The sequence below is a fragment of the Neolamprologus brichardi genome, chromosome 10, assembly GCF_056152115.1.
Source record: "Neolamprologus brichardi isolate AB-2024 chromosome 10, ASM5615211v1, whole genome shotgun sequence".
NCBI classification, from domain to species: domain Eukaryota; kingdom Metazoa; phylum Chordata; class Actinopteri; order Cichliformes; family Cichlidae; genus Neolamprologus; species Neolamprologus brichardi.
In genome coordinates, this window is record NC_142113.1 from 5602474 (window position 1) to 5622184 (window position 19711).

General features: G+C 40.3%; 1 protein-coding gene across 2 annotated transcripts; it reads left to right on the forward strand.

The window, feature by feature from the left end:
* Positions 1-15: 15 nt before the first annotated feature.
* Positions 16-17391, forward strand: fez1 (fasciculation and elongation protein zeta 1 (zygin I)). 2 transcript variants are annotated; one of them, XM_087847108.1, is made up of 10 exons: positions 16-307; positions 4639-4991; positions 8107-8194; positions 11903-11989; positions 12540-12705; positions 14677-14984; positions 15514-15594; positions 16484-16559; positions 16647-16712; positions 16866-17391. In XM_087847108.1, exons 2-10 carry the CDS (start codon positions 4669-4671, stop codon positions 16880-16882), a joined length of 1212 nt encoding a protein of 403 aa, XP_087703234.1. In that variant the 5' UTR covers positions 16-307; positions 4639-4668; the 3' UTR covers positions 16883-17391. The 2 variants fall into 2 exon arrangements, with proteins under 2 accessions (XP_087703234.1, XP_087703236.1); XM_087847110.1 differs by lacking the exons at positions 16-307; positions 4639-4991 and adding an exon at positions 7783-7819.
* Positions 17392-19711: the final 2320 nt, after the last annotated feature.

Consider the following 19711-nt stretch of genomic DNA (forward strand, 5'->3'; position numbering starts at 1 on the left):
GGACCTGGCAGTGCGCAGGCTCTGAATGAGCTGGGTTGGCTGCCTATTGATTGGAAAACAACGGGCTGTAGGAGGACAGATAAGGGTGTCTGTGGGCTAACGGGTGAGGGTAGGGATACAGACCAAAGCTCATACTACACTTCACCTCCCTGAATTCTCCTCTCGCTCTGTTTTTTCACCCTGGAATGAATGCGACTGCTGCTGCTCATCTCTGGGTTTTGCTGTGAAGGGAGGTGCCTGTTCTTCTTCTCTGAGAAGATCCTGCCTACACACCACGCCAGGACAAAAACGGCTCCTCTAACCACAGGTAATCTGTCTTCTTGTCTGCACTCTAATCCCGATGTCCGTTCTTCCAGTCCTTCCCGTTATTCCGGACCCTCGTTTGCATCTTGCTACCATCTTTGCCTTGTAACCATGGTTTCCTCTCTTCTCTCCCTCCCCCATTACCTCTTTTTTTCTCTCCCTCTGATGAGCTGATGACATGCACTTGCTTGATTTCCATTTCTGTCATGGCAGTAAATATTGATTTAAAAAGGAATCCTTTTCAGTTCTATTCATGTGGGACAAAATCACATTGATATGACTTTTTTATAAGCTTAAAACAACGATGGCTGTAAAAGATGTGACATTTTATTCTATATTCTTAATACACCACAGCCTATTATTTTTAAAAGCACTTAACATGGCATCATTTGAAAATGCTCAAATGAATTGAGCAAAAGAATGAGGATAAAAGAATTCTTTAGAAAAAAAGAGCAAAGGAGCTGCTCTTTGATTTGTCCGATTCAGCAGTTGCTACTCAAAAATAGAATTAGAGATTTGGTTCCATTGCATTAAATGACCTCTGATGAGTTCAGGCAGTTGGCACTTCCATGCACACCTGAGACCACTACCACTCTCTGTGAAGGTCACATACAAAAAAAAGCTGACACACAGATACACGTACCTGCACATCTCTAACAGCTCCATCTCTATACTGTCACCATTTTTAAGGATGCTGTAAACTCCCACCTTTCCTGTGCCATGGCAAAATATTCCACATCCATCTTAAACTGACCCAGCAGTAAGCAGAAAGGCTACTGCATGATGGGACGAGTGTTCTTAAGAAATTTAATTTGCAATCTTTGTTCTTAGCCTGCCAGATTTTCAAGCAGCAGTTCATCAATTCCTCCTACAAAGAGTCCCCACGGCGAGGTTTGAGTCAGCCACTAATTTCCATGTCTGTGCTCCTTATTTGGGAGACCAGATCCACCTAATTTGGCCTATTGACAGACACAAGTTGTCAGTCACCATTACATGTGTATGTGTTTGTGTTCTACTGCAGCGTGGACTGAAACAAGAGTTAAGACCATTAATGGGAGATCACTAACAAACAAAGTAAGCGAGCTACACAGTGAGGAGAGTAAGAAAGTAAGGGAGAGATTCTGAAAGATGATATCCGGCTGCAGCACTTTGCTGAGTGCAGCGATGAGAAGGAAGAGGCTCGGACAAGCTTGTTTTTAAATGGACTTCTCTGTACTTACCCATTTACGCCAGGCCACAGTCCAGCAAAGCACAAAGGAGCTAAATTAGTCCTCACTGCTGTCTGACACTGCGTCAGGCAGCCTGAGCAAAGCACAACTTACTCCAGCACTGACTGTCAGCACCCTGGTGTTATTAAATTAAATCACATACACATACTACTTTTAATTAACATTTATCAGTGTATACTGGTTTTACTCTTCAGTTAAGTTAACTGAAGTATGATATTTATTTATATATTTTTACTACGAACTGTGTAAACAGTAACAGTAATTCACCAATTTAAATAGATAAATTCTGTTAATCTTTTCCACATTTTGATATCAAGTTTGACACTAAGCACCAACTCTGGAACATAAGCTAAACCACAAACTAATGGAATAAACTTTTGAATATAAGAATCTGTGAACTAATTTCTCAAAGGGAACATTTAACATACCTCATCCTGTAAGTTTTCTCTGTTCTTCTGAAGCTAAGCTTAATTTCACAGGAAAAAATGAAACATACCAAGGTAAATACCGTATTTTTCGGACTTTAAGGCACACCGGATTAAAACAAAACGTGACTGAAATCTGCTTCGTAAGCATGTCTCTTAACAGGTGCCATTTTGGGGTCCTTATACAGATACCATAATATTATGTTGAAGCACAGTATGTATTACTCTGCGAGGCTCCTGACGACCGTAGCCGTAATGCTCCGACAATCCATCAAGCGGTGCAGCTTCGTAGCTTACCAAAGTCGTACTAAAACATTTTGACAGATTTTTCCGTGCCGTGTACCACACAAAATCGGTTCGAGGTCAGTAAGCACAACCAGAATTAATACATGAGGCACCCTGTCGATTTTTGAGAAAATTAAAGAATTTTAAGTGCGCCTTATAGTCCGAAAAATACGGTAATATAATAAAACAATCAACACAAAAAAGCTGCAATTTGGAACTCTAATGGTCACTTCTGTTTTAGCAAAATTTTACCAATAAGTTTGTTTATTTTCTAAAACATTTTGAAATACTGCTCTGAAGTCTGAAGTAAAAGCATTATAATGGTGTTAAAAAATGATCCTTACCTATATGTTTGTATCACCACTGGAACATGAGTCAGTCCATCTGAATGAGAAGAACGTGTTCAGGTAACATTTATTGTGAACAAACGATACATTGATAGTTAATTAGTTTAGTTAATTAACAGAAAATGAAATGTATCAATATTATATGGATCCTTATATTGTATGTCTATAGTAGCACATGCATGTAGCAGTATAGTATGTGTTTATTAGGGGTGCAACGATACACAAAATTCACGGTTCGGTTCGATACTTTGGTGTCACGGTTCGATATTTTTTCGATACAAAAAAATTTTCATGCCTTTTTAATTTGTCATTTATTAAAATTATAAATATATATTTTAACTCAAAAGTACAGTTTTTAAATTTAATGTTGCTGAAACAACAAAAGAATAAAAAAATAAATAAATCTATCTGATGGAGAAATCCCTCATCTTTGGAAAAGAGAGTTTATTACAGAGAAATGGCTCGTTCCAAAATAAAAGCTATACTATACGCTTCTTCTGGGCTATATTCTCAGCAGCATATTAAACATATCAGGTCCCCATAAGGAGAATCATGTGCTAACGGCTGTCTAAATGACTCGGGTAAAGTTTGTAGCATGCGTGCTTGTTGTTTTTGTCTGCTTCCACTTGTCTTTGCACTAGGATGATGTCGGCGTAAATGTGCAGTCATATTCGTTGTGTTCCCACTAGTGCTGTCAGCGTTAATCTCGTTAAAATGACATTAACGTCATAACGCGGCAAATCTCCGTTAACGAGTTAACACGGATCGTGTCAACATGTTAACAAGCTAACTGCGCTAACGCACTAGTTCCCACCAATTGAGCATTGCGTGGCACATCCGACATACTGTTTTACTTTTGTCCATGACGCGCTTACCTTCAGGGTCATGCTTCACATAAAAACCAAAATAGTTCCAAAGGCCAGATCTGAATGAGGGTGGGTTCAATTTCGGGTAGCGTTGAGGCAGTTGCCATGTTGCAACGAGCTTAGCTTCTGTCTTGCTAGCTTGCGCTGCACTCAGTGGATCTGCACTCCACAGTGCAGCCTAGGCGGAGTAGTCGAACGCAGATCCACTGAGCGCTCAACACAGACAGCGTCGTCAGAAGAAAAGTTGATCAAATAAATAAAACATTTTGTATTGTTCGATACATATGCGTACCGAACCGAAAGCACTGTATCGAACGGTTCAATATCGATACGAGTATTGTTGCACCCCTAGTGTTTATGTATGCTATCTCAACCTGACTGGTTAGGTTTAGGTAATAAAAAGCATGGTTATGTCCAGGAAAGGTTGTGGTGTGGGTTAAAATTGCTCTTAAACAACCATTAAAAAAATAATAATCAGCTGAAATGTATGGAATCAAAGGTTTGGGTTTGTTTTTTTTTTAATTCAAATAATTAATCATTAAGGAAAATGTGCTTGGTATAAACTGAATAGACACCAATGATTTGGCCAGATTCCATTAAAAATTTTACAGTTCAATTATGTAATAAAACTGCATGGAAAATGTTCATGTAAGCCAAAATTCTTTAAGTATTTTTTCAGTGTATATCAAGCAAAGCTTTGACCAACACAAAAATAGCACGATTATAATATACAATGTACTTTGACAAATGGTTCTATAATTTCATGTCCCAGAATATTGAAGCGCTCATCAGTTAAATCATTGTTGGTGTACCTAATTAACTGGTTTACCAGTAAAGCAAACTGGTTCGGTCCCCCCTGGGACCTGGTCCCCTTCTGGCACACCTACCTTTATCTCCTCTTTGTCTAGACGTGCTGGTGCCATTCCACATGAGGACAGAGAGGCATGATTTATGCTAGACCAGATAAATCCTTCTGGGACACTGGTTAATAAAGCAGATGGGGACAGATGGAAATCACAAAAACCCTTTGTGTTGTGACTGACCAGGTCTTTTCTTTAAACACATTTGTGGCCTTGGCTTATTAAGCAACATATGCTCAAACTTAAAATGTCTTGAATTTAAAAGCCCTTCAAAATTCAGCAAAATCAGTTCATTAAATGCTGCATGACTCTGTTTCCTGCAGGACTCAGACATTAACTTGATAGGGGACACTATGGAAGCCCCTCTTGTGTGCTTAGATGAGGAGTTTGAGGACCTCCGGCCCTGTAGGATGGATGAGATGGACCAAAGCCTCATCAACGACTCCTACTCCACCACCACCACCGTCCCCCTGGCCTCCATCACCCGTGAGGAGTTCTCTGAACTGGAAAACTTCTCTGAGATGATGAGCTTCAAGTCAATGGAGGACCTGGTAAATGAGTTTGACGAGAAGCTCAATGTGTGCTTCCACAATTACAACACCAAGACGGAGGGCCTGGCGCCCATACGCAACCAGTCACACAATCAGGAGGACGAGGAGCGACTGCAAGATGAAGAGTAAGTGACACAATATCTGAAGCAAGGTTTACTTATTGGAATCTTTCAGTCTTTAGTCATCTGTTACTGTGTATTTCCAAACAGCTGTGGTAATAAATTATGTGACACTGTTCAGTGTGTAAACTATAACGAACCCAGAACAATTTGAGCTTAACTTGAGGCACCAATTCTAAACCCAGCTAAAATCCCTTTACAAACAGAAAAAAATTAAAGTCAGTTTCTGTTACTGCAGATACACCACAAGGGTTTGTATTATTTGGAATTATCGTAAAAAAAAATAATGTTTGAGTGAAAAAGTTATTAATCTATATTCTGTCTTTAAATTTTCTGTCCTTTGGTGAACCTGCAGGATCTCTGCTACAGTTATTATGACATAGAAAGTATATAAAATAACATTTTTAGAAACATTCCTAGTCCCCTAAAGAAACACGGGAGGTAGAATATCAACAGACATAAAAAGAACAGCCTTTCATGTTAATCAGTTAGCAATATGCTCATTATGCTTCCATTTACAACACACACACTGGAGGCTGAAACGACTTGGCAGCCTGGAACAAAAGCCAAAACATTTCCACACACAGACCACAACATCCCCAAACATGCAGTCAATCAGCACTGTGACCCCACCCTCCCCACCTCCACCATGTCAGGCTGCATGTTGAATTATTCAGCGTGCAGCGTCGTACGCCTCAGTTGGCTTTGGCTCTGTCTCTGCCTCTCCCCTGACTGCCAGAGCCTCCTCTTGCTAGCAGCTTCTGAGGCGTTCTCTGAATCATGCTAAATATAGCTTGACTGTAGGTGTGACAGCAGAGTTTTTTGGAAAGGATTATATGACTTTGAGCAATGATTAATTTCTGGTGAGAAAAGTGAGCCTTTATTGGTCAATAAAGCTCTGAGTGAGTACAGAGCAGATTGCAAGGCAGTGGGTGGATTGATACACTAGTGTCATAAATAAGGAAACCATAAGAAATAAATTTCAATCAGACATACGTGACTGTTCCATGTTCCTCAGGAGAGTTTGTCCCATGAAGAGGTGGTACTGGTGTTAATGAAACTGGAAGGTTTGCGTTTTGTTATGTCACACAGGAGCAAACAGGAGAACACACCAACAAAACTAATCACCAGTCTAAATCTGCAGCTTGGTTGAAAACCCTATGTGGCACATTTTGGAGTAATCCCTGCAGTCACCTGATCTGAAACTCAGCTTTGAGTGAATCTGTCAAGCTGATGGAGAGCTAGAAATTTAAACAGAATGATTCCTGTTGTGTGGCTGCAGGCCAGGAAACACAGCAGGACAGCGTTGGAACATGGACTTCCACTCCCTGTAGGCCAGATGACCAACCATGTGTTATAAACACAGAACGTGCTCTTCATGCGCTGCTCTGGTTTCTGATGTGGTTGTGACTGGTTACGTCGGCTTTACTGCATTTAAATTCTTCAGTTTTATTTATAGGAAAAAGTATCACATAAGAAGACTGGTACCACTTGAAGTGTTATATAAGCTACAGCCACCAGTCAGCTAGCTAGACTCAGTGTGTAACCAGGCTGAAATAGTAAAAAATGTGCTTACTAGCACTGCCCTTGGCACATACTCATCTGTGATATTAGTGCAGTACTAAATGCAGTAATCCCATCTGGATTTGAAAGCATGTGCGACTAGCTCAAGGCTGTTAAAGAAAGGAAAGATTAGATAAAAATCTTATATAGAATAAGATACTGTATTCTGTAACAATATATTAGAATAGAATAGAATAGAATAGAATAGAATTATCCTTTAACTGTCCCACAAGGGGAAATTTGGTTGTAACAGCAGCCAGAAAGACACATATACAAACAAACAGTACACAGGACACAGAACAGAAACATACACATTTTTTCTTACACGTTTACATTTAGGACAATAGTTACTATATACAGAGTACTGTACAGTTATTAAATTAAATAAAATTAACAACAGATAAGAGGCAAACCCAGGTTGTAGTGCGAATCGGTTGATTAAATTATTGCAGTTACAGCGCAGACGTAAACATCAGTCTGACAGCTGCAGGGAGGAAGGACCTGCAGAAATGCTCCTTCATGCATTGAGGATATTAGTTATATTAGTTAGTTAGTTATAGTCTGGTATGCTGGAGGGGTGCACAGTATATTTTATTGGTCAGAAGGTCCTTAATACTGTATAACAGAATAGATATCCAACAGTTAGAAAATACAGTACAGTGCAAGTTACAGCATGTTGCCTAAACACTTACAGTACACTCAGTGCAGCTGTGCACTGTGTCTACAGTGTGATTGTGGTGTGTTGTTGACACTTCTAAGCAGTTTTTTTCCCTGTATTCTGATTTAAGCTCTTTAGTTTTAAAGCAATACCAATGCACTTGAAATCACTTTGTAGCGTGCTGCCACATTAATATAGAAAGGCAAACTCTGCGACCAGAGCTGTTAATGATCCTGCAAATTAGAATCGCATTGGCAACAAATATACCTCTGAAAACCCAGAGAGGTGCCATCGGGCTTTGTTAACTTTTAGGAAAACTAGAACTAATCTTTGGCCTGGTGTGTGCAGCCATGACACACAGGCATGACTGGTGAGGTAAGCTGCCAGCTCAATGGAGTCCACTGTGTAAGCAGGCAGAGGCAGTGCCACTGGGAGCAGGGAAACAGGCCTCAGCCAACCTCTGAGTGACACACACACACACACACACACACACACACACACACACACACACACACACACAAGCTCAGACACAAAGGACACTTCTCTCCCAGTTTTTACTTCACTCTGCCTCGGACAGACGCTGGGAGAGTTGGAGAACACTTTGTACAATGATGTGAGGAACTTTATCTAAATCTCTGCTGAGGATACCATTTAACAAGTAGTAAGCTGCACTTCTTTTCTATTGTGCACTGCTCCCCTGCAGCCCTGAACTCCACCACAATGAAATATTGACTGAGTTGCAGGCTGCTGAACATTAGGGCTGAGTACACGGCTTTTTACAATCAGAAAAACAAATCTATTGAGGGCAAAAGCTGAGGGCAAAAATTGTGTCTTTATACTTCTTTTTGATATTTGCTTGAGTAGGTTTGCATTTTGACATGGGTCTGTGTTGTTTTGCAGTGTGTGGGATGCTCTAACTGACAACTACATCGCCACCTGGGACGGCACCGACTCGGAAGGAATCAACGGCAATATCTCTGACCAGGAGGTACATTTCATGCCACGCCTTCATGTTTCGTTTAAATCTAATTAATATAATATAATATACATGTAGGAATAGTTTTGCACTATTTCTATGCAATTTTTTTCTCATCAATAGTAAAAAAGCACCTTGACTCTTGCCGTAAATTAGTTATAAATATAAACGAATACACTGAACCGATAGCAAACTATTCTGATGAGCATCCTTAACACTGTGGTGTAATATGGGTGCTGAATGAATGGGAAGCTCATTCTCTGGTCCACTCTAACGTTTGTTTACACATTTCATCCTTACATGAACACGTCTGACCCAGAAAATTCACCTCACAGTCAAATATTTACAGTTTGCTTGCTATGAATGGTTAACTACATCCACTAATTTCTGTGTTTGTAAGGATAATCATGATGCTTTTCTTGAAGACAAATGCTGTGTGTCATTATTTTCCATCTTGATGTGCTAAAATGAATTGTATGACTAGTTTCTGCTCCTGTAAGATTCATTTCATGCTGACAATTGAAAGCATGCCTGACCACTCTTGACTGGTCTGGCATTCAGCTGAGCTCTGCCTCCTCCTCCTCTGTTTCCTTGATTGCCTGTCAGATTCAGCTGGACAGCAGACACTTAGCGCTCTACGCCATGTTTGGACTGGTGAAGGCCAGAGGAGCTGTGGTTATCACAGGAGCAGAGGGTGGCTGTGGAAATGTATCACATTCATGCCTTCAAGCTAAAAGTTTTATACCTAGAGAGACACAAAATATTTAACATATGACAGCTTCCTGTGAGGACAATCGTTTCTCTGCATTTATACCTCTGATTGTTTCTCCTGCCACACTTTTTAAATATTATAAAAATGTGGTTCTATTTAACTCGAAATGAGTAGAGCCACAAAATAGATTTTCCTTTTGTAACATGGATTTTTATCACTTTCTCATTATTGTATCAGCATTGAGGAACGGATAAACTGTTAAATGCTAAGTTGATAATAAAACGTATGGTAACAGTGCTTAATTAAAAAATGTTTGGTGCATGCACCATCATATGTGATCATGCTATCTATTTGCTCAATAGCACCACAGACAAAGTATAGCTGAGGCTTAATGGAAACCCATAAGTTTTGAACGTTGCAAGAGCAGCCATGATCAAAGTCAAGAGCGCTGCAGCCAACTTAAAAATCAGAAAATTCATCTTCAATAAAAGTTCAAGAGAAAGTGATGTATTTCTCAAATGTTATTCCATCTTCATCCGCTTTATCCGAGGCCGGGTCGCGGGGGCAGCAGCCTAAGCAGAGAAGCCCAGACCTCCCTCTCCCCAGCCACCTCCTCCAGCTTATCCGGGGAACACCAAGGCGTTCCCAGGCCAGCCGAGAGATATAATCTCTCCAGCGTGTCCTGGGTCTGCCCCGGGGCCTCCTCCCAGTGGGACATGCCCTTGTCAGATGCCCGAACCACCTCAGCTGGCTCCTTTCGATGTGGAGCAGCAGCGGCTCTACTCTGAGCCCCTCCCGGATGGCCGAACTTCTCACCCTATCTCTAAGGGAGAGGCCAGCCACCCTTCGGAGGAAGCTCATTTCCGCCGCTTGTATCCGCGATCTCGTTCTTTCGGTCACTACCCACAGCTCGTGGCCATAGGTGAGGGTAGGGACGTAGATCGACCGGTAAATTGAGAGCTTTGCTTTTACACTCAGCTCCCTCTTCACCACGACGGACCGGTGCAGCGTCTGCATTACTGCAGCTGCAGCCCCAATCCGTCTGTCGATCTCCGGCTCCCTTCTCCCATCACTCGCGAACAAGACCCCGAGATACTTGAACTCCTCCACTTGGGGCAGGAACTCATCCCCGACCCGGAGTGGGCACTCCACCCTTTTCCGGCTGAGAACCATGGCCTCAGATTTGGAGGTGCTGATCCTCATTCCCGCTGCTTCACACAATTTAGGTCAGGCTAATGAGTAATATCACAAACTAACCAGCTCCTATTTGAATGTTTTATTCACTTTTTTTATATCGATAAATACATTTATAAAAAATATTTAACTCAATATACTTGCGAGTCATTTCAAACTGTTCTGTTAGTGCTGTAGCCCACCTACAGTACCTTTGTGGACCACCAGAGGATCCCAGCCCACACTTTGGGAATCACTGTGCTAGAGAAAGATGATTCATGTATCACTGACGTAAAAGGTCCAGGAAACGTTGTGAGGAGTAAAGATATTTCACAAAAATATCTCCTCCTGTGGAACCTGCTCACAGTTCAGGTTCAGGAGACAGACACCCTCTCTAGCCTCCTTCAGTTCCACACGTAAACAGGATGCAGTCTATTTACATGCTTTTAAAAATGGAATGAGTAAGTGGTTTTTATAATGTGATAGTGATGTAACAGTAAATTATGTAAAACCTTTTAAATATTTAAACATCAGACTTTGAAATGAACTCAAGTGGCCAATTGGGGTCTGGGCTGGAGGGCTGCTCTCCTGATGTGGGGACCAGGATGGTCTGCTTGTCTACACCCCAGACTGAAGGGGGGGGGGGCATCTCCTGAATCTGGGGGCTGATTGCCTATCTGGGGGTTATTGGGGTTTGGACCTGGGAGAATAAAGTGTGTGTACGGCATCCATTTCTGTGTGTCTCCAAAGAGGGTGTGTGTCTGCCTGTTTGTCTATGTGTACGTGTCAGACTCCCCCTCTCTCTTAGGACATCTCAGGCTCCCTCAGGTGTGGGGGCCTATTCCCCCCTGACACATTCCCTGCCAGTGACTGTTGCCCCCATCTGCTGGTGCATTGGTACTTCTCGGTATCTGGGCCTGGATGCTCGGTTCTGTACTGGCTTGTTCCTGGTGGCTGCTTGGTGGGACCTGGGCCCCCTGGATTTGTCTGCTCTTGGTGGGGGTTGGGGTGTCCTTGGGTCTCGGGCTTGGTCTGCTCTGGTGTAGCGAGTGGAGTGTGCGGGCTTGTCGCTGCAGTCACCTGAGGTGTCTGCACTGTGGCTGCTGGGTGACCCCTCCCCCGGGCTCTCCTTTGCTCTTCTCTGAGTGGGAACTGCGGTTGTCCCTGTGGTGGTCCACCTGGGGCTCTCACGCTCTGGAGGGCCTCTACATTTCTGCGGCCCAGATCTACTGCTTCAGGTCCTGGGGGGCGGGGCTGAGCTCCTGACACCCATTATTAAACATTAAATGGAGAAACTTAATTAACACAAGCACGCTCACTACTCTACTTGCCAAAGTAAATGGACTGATTCTTATATAGCGCTTTTCTACTCTCCCAGAGTACTCAAAGCGCTCTATACAACACGCCACATTCACCCAGTCACACCCATTCTCACAAGCACTTTATCTATACTTAGTGCTATCTAACTACATTCACACACATTCATACTCCGATGGACGCATCGGAGAGCAACTTGGGGTTAGTATCTTGCCCAAGGATACTTGGCATGCAGACTGGAGGAGCCTGGGATCGAACCTCCAACCTTCCGATCAGTAGGTGACCTGCTCTACCTCCTGAGCTACAGCCACCCGGTAAATGTGTCTGCCATTTTTTGCTGGACAGAGCAGGGAAAAAATGAACACAACTCCTGAATGAGCTCTCATTCAAACACACCAATTGATTTTTTGTTTCTGAATGTGTATTTTCATCAATTACTCCAATGCAAAGACATCAGCATTTGACTCTTGCTGGCATCCTCACCACAGTAATCTGTTGGCATAATTTACCATTTGCAGATTCATGAAAAAGAGGAGGAGGAGATGAATGAGAAGAACGACAATGCCAACTGCCTGAATGAAGAACCGCTTATCACAGCAGATCAGGTCTGAGTGTGTGTGTGTAAAAATCAAGTGAACGGCAAATTTTTTGTGACCAACACGTTTCAGCTTGTGGCCTTCATCAGCGTCATTGCAAAATGTCAAACAGTTTGTGTTTAAATAAAAAACAGGAAACAGAAAAAATCCAAGTGGACCAATCACACCTTCACAAATACACAAGTTGACCAATTAAATTTAACGAGGTGGTACTGGCTAATTTGCTAATTGGTTAAGCCACAGCCCAAATAGATTCTGGACTGAACCACTACAGATTAAAAAGGGGACACCCCCCCCCCCCCCCCCCCCAAAATGTCTTAAAGTAATACATACTCAAAATTACACAGAAAAATGCAAATAAATTAAAATAAAAATAAGTACATTAACATTAAAAGAGGGAGAAACAATACAAAATCTAGTTAAAAACACAGAAACACAAAAGTAAAGTCCACAGAAACTCATTAATAGATAAATCCTCAGTCATACCTGTAGGGTGTAAACTCTTTAAACAGATTGGTCAGCTTGTTTATTTGTGAATCCCTCCATTTCTGTCTTCAAGGTCATTGAGGAGATAGTTGAAATGATGGAGAATTCTCCAGATCCTGGTGAAACTGAGGAGGATGAGGAGGAAGAGGTCAGTCACTCCTCCTCCAGGACCAATCTGTCCCTGCTAGAAGAGATCAGGCAGCTGTCACAGGCTTCAAACAACAACTGCTCCTATGAAGGTAAAGCTGTGAATACTCCATGTTTCTGGTTATTTCTTATTTTCATTTGACTTATGCAATGTCCTGACTGAGCTGTTTTAACTAATTTATTCTAATGCTATCGTACAGGATTACCTCGTAGACTAGATATAATAGACTAGACTTCATAACAAGTGCATATTTTCTGTTAAGTAGCATGTCAGAAATGTGATAATTTCCTATTAAAGTCATCCTTTAGGTCAAAATTAAGGTACATACCTCATGATAGCAATAAAATACCAAAGGTGGGACTCTCTTATTTGGTATTATCATCAGTTAAAGCTAAAAACTATCATCACCCTTTTCATAAAAGCTCCAACATGAATCCATTTAAAGGCAAAGATACAATGTTCAGGGAAAAATAAGTCTCAAATACAACTAACTATAGTTAGTTACTATAACTATATATAACTATATATATAACTATAACTATCCATCTGTGTACATTAGTTATCTCATTTAGTTAGTTTGAAGATGAGAGTTTGAGAGGTCAATAACTTTTCTTTACAACTAAAAACTGTAAATAATTAGTTAACCTTCTTAAAGAAACATCAACAGAAACAGCATTAAACACGTAGCACATGCGCATCTGTGCAGGGATAATCAGCTATGTCAGTTAGCATTACCAAGCTAACTTTAGCATACATGAAATTTTAGCTGCACTGAGAAATCAACATATTAAAAACAAAGTAAAATGGTGGTTGTACAATAAATTAAGCCACCCACTAAATGAGTAAAATAAGCCTTTCCTTTTTGGCTACTATATCTAAATGTTGCTTCCATATTTTAGTGGTTTTCAGCTACTTTTATGCTATTTGTTCTTCTACTTTTCCACCATTGAGAAGAGCACTCAAAAGGTTACAGATACAGATAGATATTTGGAGTCAAAAGCCTTTTTATATAGTTTAGATTCACAGTTGCAATGTAATGACAAAAAGTTGCCCCGTGACTGACACGATATGTGTGTCATAATATGAACAATCTGCACAATATTCACCTTGCAAACTGGTCACATGTACCAAAGTGGTGGAAACACCTCATGTTTAATAGCCATGAAGAAACCAGCTGTTTTGTTCACATTGTCTTCTTTTTTAAAATAACTGGCTAACACTCTCTAACACCATTCTTTTTTTCTTGGGAATTTTACTGTATGAAGCAAGTAAATACTGTACAGTGGAAGAATACATGCATACATGGATCAAAGACAAATGTGCTTTTAAGGAAATTAGGTATTTAATAATGCTGATAAAATGATTTTTTTTTTAAGTATCTGGGGGAAGTGTATACTAATTAAAGAGCCTTGGTCTTATTGTGAAATTAAATTGCAGTTAGAGAGACTTAAATAATAATAAAAATTAAAATGATAAATTTTAAAATTGATATTCACTCATGTGTTCATTTTGTTATTTCACAATTCTTTTTTAAATGGTGGAGACTTTACGTGCAGTAAATGGACGTTATGGTACTATATCTATTGTGGGTGTAATATAATATTATTTTCTGCCTCAACATGCATTTTACATGATCAAATTTGTAATTCAAAAAAACTTTCCAGTTGAGCTAAAGCATGACAGTATGAGCAGCCACAGACAACGTCTTTAGGCATCTGCGATGTAACATAATGATTACACTGTACCAGCTGCATTGTCAGAAATGTTTCTCCCAAGCTGCTGTTTTCTTTGTGTTCTTTTTACAAAATACTGATTGCACTTCCTTCGTTTATACGCTGAGCTATCATCAGGGACTGCTCATTATGTTATTCATACAACAGTACCTTATTCATATAGCAAAATTACCCTTGGCCGCATTAGTATACATTACTGGTAATTAATACTGTCACAGTGGCACCGATTCCCAATAGTCAGACTATTCAAAGAATATTATTTTACTGTTAGCATCCTGCTTAACTCTAATGATTCCCACAACCTTTCCGCTCTCAAATCCATCCTGCAGGCCTGAGCCTGATGCCCAGCTCAGCGCTTGTTGAGCTGCTGCACCGGGTGGAAGTCGCCATCCGCGAGTACTCAGAGGAGCTCGTCAGCCAGCTGGCTCGTCGTGATGAGCTGGAGTTTGAGAAAGAGGTGAAGAACACATTCATCACGGCACTAATGGAGGTGCAGAACAGGCAGAAGGAGCAACGAGACAGCAGCAAACGCAGACGTCGGGACAAGGCCATGAGCCTGCAGGGGGGAGGGACGGTGCCCGTGAATGCAGGCAACGATAGCTCCACAGGCCAGAAGACAGGGACCATGCTTGTTAAGGTGGGTAATGGTGCTAATCTCAAATATTAACAATATGAGGCATTTTATGAATGTGCTGATTTCTTTTTTAAACCTTTAACTGTAAATTACAGAAAGGTAAAACGAGAATGCCTGCAAGCCCTTCCTTTCCCCATCCTCTTTAACTGTTAGTATAATGGATATCTAAAGGCCATTAGCCTCTAAATTATCTTCCAGGAAAGATTATAAAGTGGCTGTGACCCATCATCTATGTACAGTAACTGCCCAGTGCAGTCCTATCCAGCAAAAGAGAAACTGCCTAATGGATTTCCTCTCCATTCGATGTAGCAGCAGTCTGTGAGTCTGGCTCTTGGTGCCTTACTCTCTGTTACTGAACTAATATGAGCGTACCGATGGCTTAAGGAAGTGGATGCAATATATACAATAAATTGCACAATGATACTATGCTGAAATCTGCTGAAGAATAATTAAAAAAATGAATTTTGTCATATGAATTGGTAGTTTGTAATAATGGTCACTATATCTTTGTGTGTGTGTGTTTGTCCTACAGCGTTTCAGCATGGAGGGAATTTCCAACATCCTACAAACAGGCATCAGACAGACATTTGGAAGCACAGGGAATGACAAGCAGGTAAGGTTTAAATGTTTTAAATAAAAAACAAAAAAACCCAAACAAACATGCACAGATGAGCCAACCCATTATGAATACTCACAGATGGAACAAATTATATAATGACATATTTAGGAGTTCTCGTTTCATTAGACGGTGAGTGAACAGTTGGTTCTTGTAGTCAGCCGTGAGTGTAAGGCGACTGGCCATCCTTAGGCATAAGGATGGCCAGTCGGCTGTGTCAGAGAACCTCCTGAAATTAGAAAGCCTGTTAGATGCCTTTGGTGAACAGCTGCAACCACCAGCTGGAACCAGCTACAAAGTTTTGACTTCTCAAGGTTCACTGGTGCAAAGAAAATAAAGGCTACCTTAGCTGGCCTGAACTGAGTTAATGCACTGTGGAAAGAAGACCAGCAGGTGTAAGGGTGAAGATCTCCAATTGTATACTGTATGTTGACAGAGGTTTTCTCAGTACTTAGATTGGTTTGCAGTGATGGGCGGTTCAGATTCAAAGTTTGGTGTTCTTAGAGCTTTACTGCAAAACAGGAGCTGGACTAATCCTGGTGACTTCAGGCTTAATCCAGTATTTCAGTAGTACGAAGGTGGCTGACGTCATGCCAGGGCACATCTCCATGACATAACAGAATTTCATGATATTTTGTCAAAAGTAGCTTGACAAATTGATACCACTCTCATGTTACTTGTAATGTAAAGCTACAAGTAACTCACTAGCTTGATTGCACTTTGGTTGAACAAAATTCTAATTTAAACAAACAAACAAAAAAGTCTAATTTAAAAGAAAAGAAAAAGAGAAAAATGCAATCCTTCAATTTAACAGAGGCTACTTATTATTCTCTTATTACTCTCTTATTAGTCTGAGAAAGCCTTCTGAACCTTTATTCTGTTTCAGTACCTAAACACGGTTATTCCATATGAGAAGAAAAGCACCCCTCCATCTGTTGATGACCTGCAGATGCTCACAAAGAGTAAGACCACACCAGAACATCTGTAATAGAGCCAACTAAAAGGCAGAAGTAGTTCATTCAGCCTTGTTGTCTGCTTTTTTCATGCAGTACTCTATGCCATGAAGGAGGACAGTGAGAAGGTGCCTACACTGCTGACCGACTACATCTTAAAAGGTAAATGCAAACACAGTCTTCTACTCACTTTTGTAGCGTTTTACACAGCACGGTGGAAAGCAGTGACATTTTCTGTTCTTGAAATATTGCCTGTCTGAACTTCTTGGATGTTGGAAACTATATCAAGGCAGTTTGTTCTGTCTTCCTCTTCAGTCCTGTGTCCTACCTAAAGCGCCACCAAGCCAGAGGCAGCAGTGTGATGGAAACTTCCTTCTCCAAGGGCATTTCTGACCTTTCCTCTGGTTCAAGCTGCATGACCTCCCCTCTTTTACCATTACCAACTATGGATCCTCACCATCAACATTATCATATTCACCTCAACTACGACTACTGCCTTTCGCTGAGCTCACTTCGTCCCTTCCCTGCGCATCAAACTCAGGCCACAAAACGGTGACCATCTGAATAACAAGTGGAACAGCCGATTCCCACTTTTAACAGACTTCACTAATGGAGCATGACATGCTATTAATGACCATAACACCACTTTGGTACAGTGATACAGAGTTATTACTGCTTTCTTTTCCTTCATTACTTTACTTTCTCTTGTTTTTAATTCTAACAGAATTTCATTGATTTTTGAAATCATAAAATGACCTCTTAACCAGTGATGGTTTTGTACATTGATTCTTTTCATAAGGACTACACTGTCAGACAAATTAAACTGCATACTGCATCCACACACGTCTTCGTATGGTTTCTGATTAAAAAAGTGATTAATCTGAATACAAAAGCCATGCACTTTTATCTGCCAACTTAGCACTGTTACTCCGTGTACAGGAGAGGAAACAATACTATTACGGGTGCAGTGCAGTGCAGTGAATTACAAAGCTTTTTTTTCTTTACTTTTTGCTTTTTGCTAATTATCCAGTGCTCTTCTGACTTATTTCTAATTTCTTTTTACGTGTATCTAAATATTTGATATGGACTCTGTTTATTTTGTACTTTTATTTACTGTGTCATCAGAGTGACAGGTATCTGTGCATTCATCCCTATCCAACTACATGGAGATATATCAGTGGATATCATCCCCCGATGAAAGAAGCTCATTTCAACAGAGTTGTGCATATTAGCATATTTATGACTTCCTTTGTGTCATGTAGGTGAATGTTACATCGCTAATTGCAAATTCTAATAAACATTCTACCCCAGTTGTGTGTTCATTTGCTTCTGCTTTGCATTTAGTATGATCACTCCTGATAAATTTTCTTTTTCTTTTTTCATTTGAATCTATTCTTTGGAAGCTTTGACTTTTACAAGTTATCAAAAAAGACGGACAAAAATGTTTATTTCCTCAGGACTACTGTGTGAGTGCAATTTTGACAGGGGATTCTACACATGTAGTTCCTAATATTCCAGTCCAATAATATATATCCTAATATTCCAATATGTCTGGATGTGTTTCAACAGCTGCCAAATGGCCAAGATGCTTTTAGAAGCTCTTATGTTTCTGTAATGTGTCTAAAATTTGGCAAAGACTTTTTTTTGAGAAGGATCTTTATCGGATGCTGATAAGGAATTCAGTGCGCAATGTTCCTGCTCACTGCAAATTTATTGTGACTTTATTTATTGTGACTAAAGAGATTATTTAAAAATGATTATTATTCAGATTTTTTTCTTCAAAACAAAAAAAATTCTCACTTTCCATGAAAACAAACTTTACAATTATAAGTATTTTATCATATTTCTGCCCTATATTAAACAAACACAGATTTATTGAGGAAAGTATAAGTCAGGCTTACACAATTCAGCCATGCGCTACATCTGTGAAATAGTAAGATCTTGCTCAACCTCTGTCATGATAGGAGACAATAAGACGCAGGGTTTATTCAGCACGGACTACTTTTATTGAACTGTAGCAGCAGTGTACGTGGTTACCAATGTTCCCTCTAATTTTTCACGTGTCTGAGTGAACACACAAACTCCCCGAGCGGTCCCTTGGACCACTGTGAGCGACAGCAGACGTGTGCACTGTGGTCACGCCGGCATCGAATCCATCCAAGTTACATGGTTTATCAAAATAATCAAATTACAGCATTTACATTTATGTTAGACTACTTTTAATTAACTGCTTTAGCCCACTTACAATGAAAATGTAAAAAAAAATTTAGTCATTGACCTGTGTAGTATGTTAACACTTTTGGAAGTAAAAATAACTTGAACTTCAATTTTGAAAACAAAACTTTCTTTCTTTCTTTTTTAAAAAAGCTCTGACTTGTATTATGAGTATGAGTCTGTGGTCTGGGAGATAGTCTGTAACTCTCTGTGTGCAAAATACAGTAAATAATGACCAATGTTGGGCAATTAATTATATAGTTACTTCTTCAAAAAAGTAACTCAGTTTGGCAAACAACAAAGTTTTTTGCAGCTATTTTTTTAAATGCAGCCAAGGCGTTTTTAAATAAACATTTCAAACTATTTACAGAACAATCAGCTGTTCTGCATCAAATTTGATGCCACACAAATTATTTGTGCCACTCCAAAAATAATTTCTGTCCACTATGAGATAAAGGAGAACAACAGCCTCATACCTGCAGGCCTGACAACAGGAGATGTATCACTGCTGTAACACCTGTAACATTCAGCAGTCGCCTCATTGTTCTGACACACACAACAAAAACTATACTACACACTAACTACACAAGATTTGAGCTAAACGTCTCAAATCTCTCACATCTCAAAGCACCGCCGTCACTCCTAAAACTTCCCACCGTTTCTTAACAACTAGATGCCGCGTTGCCATATCATTTTTTGATTGGTCGACATGGTACTTTTTTGGACGAATAGGAAAGGAAGAGGGGGGGTGGAGTTTGTTTTTGCTCACAGGCTTTCGAGCCTTTTTCCTTATAAAACGCCGTTTTTACCGTTTCTTCCCGCAGTAAATATAAACAACGACAGTATTCAGGAAGAAAACCAAATATTGCATTTTTTTTTTTATCACAACTCTGGTTTTACGTGGCCGATCAACACAATTTAAAAACTGGTATAAAGTCCACACTTTT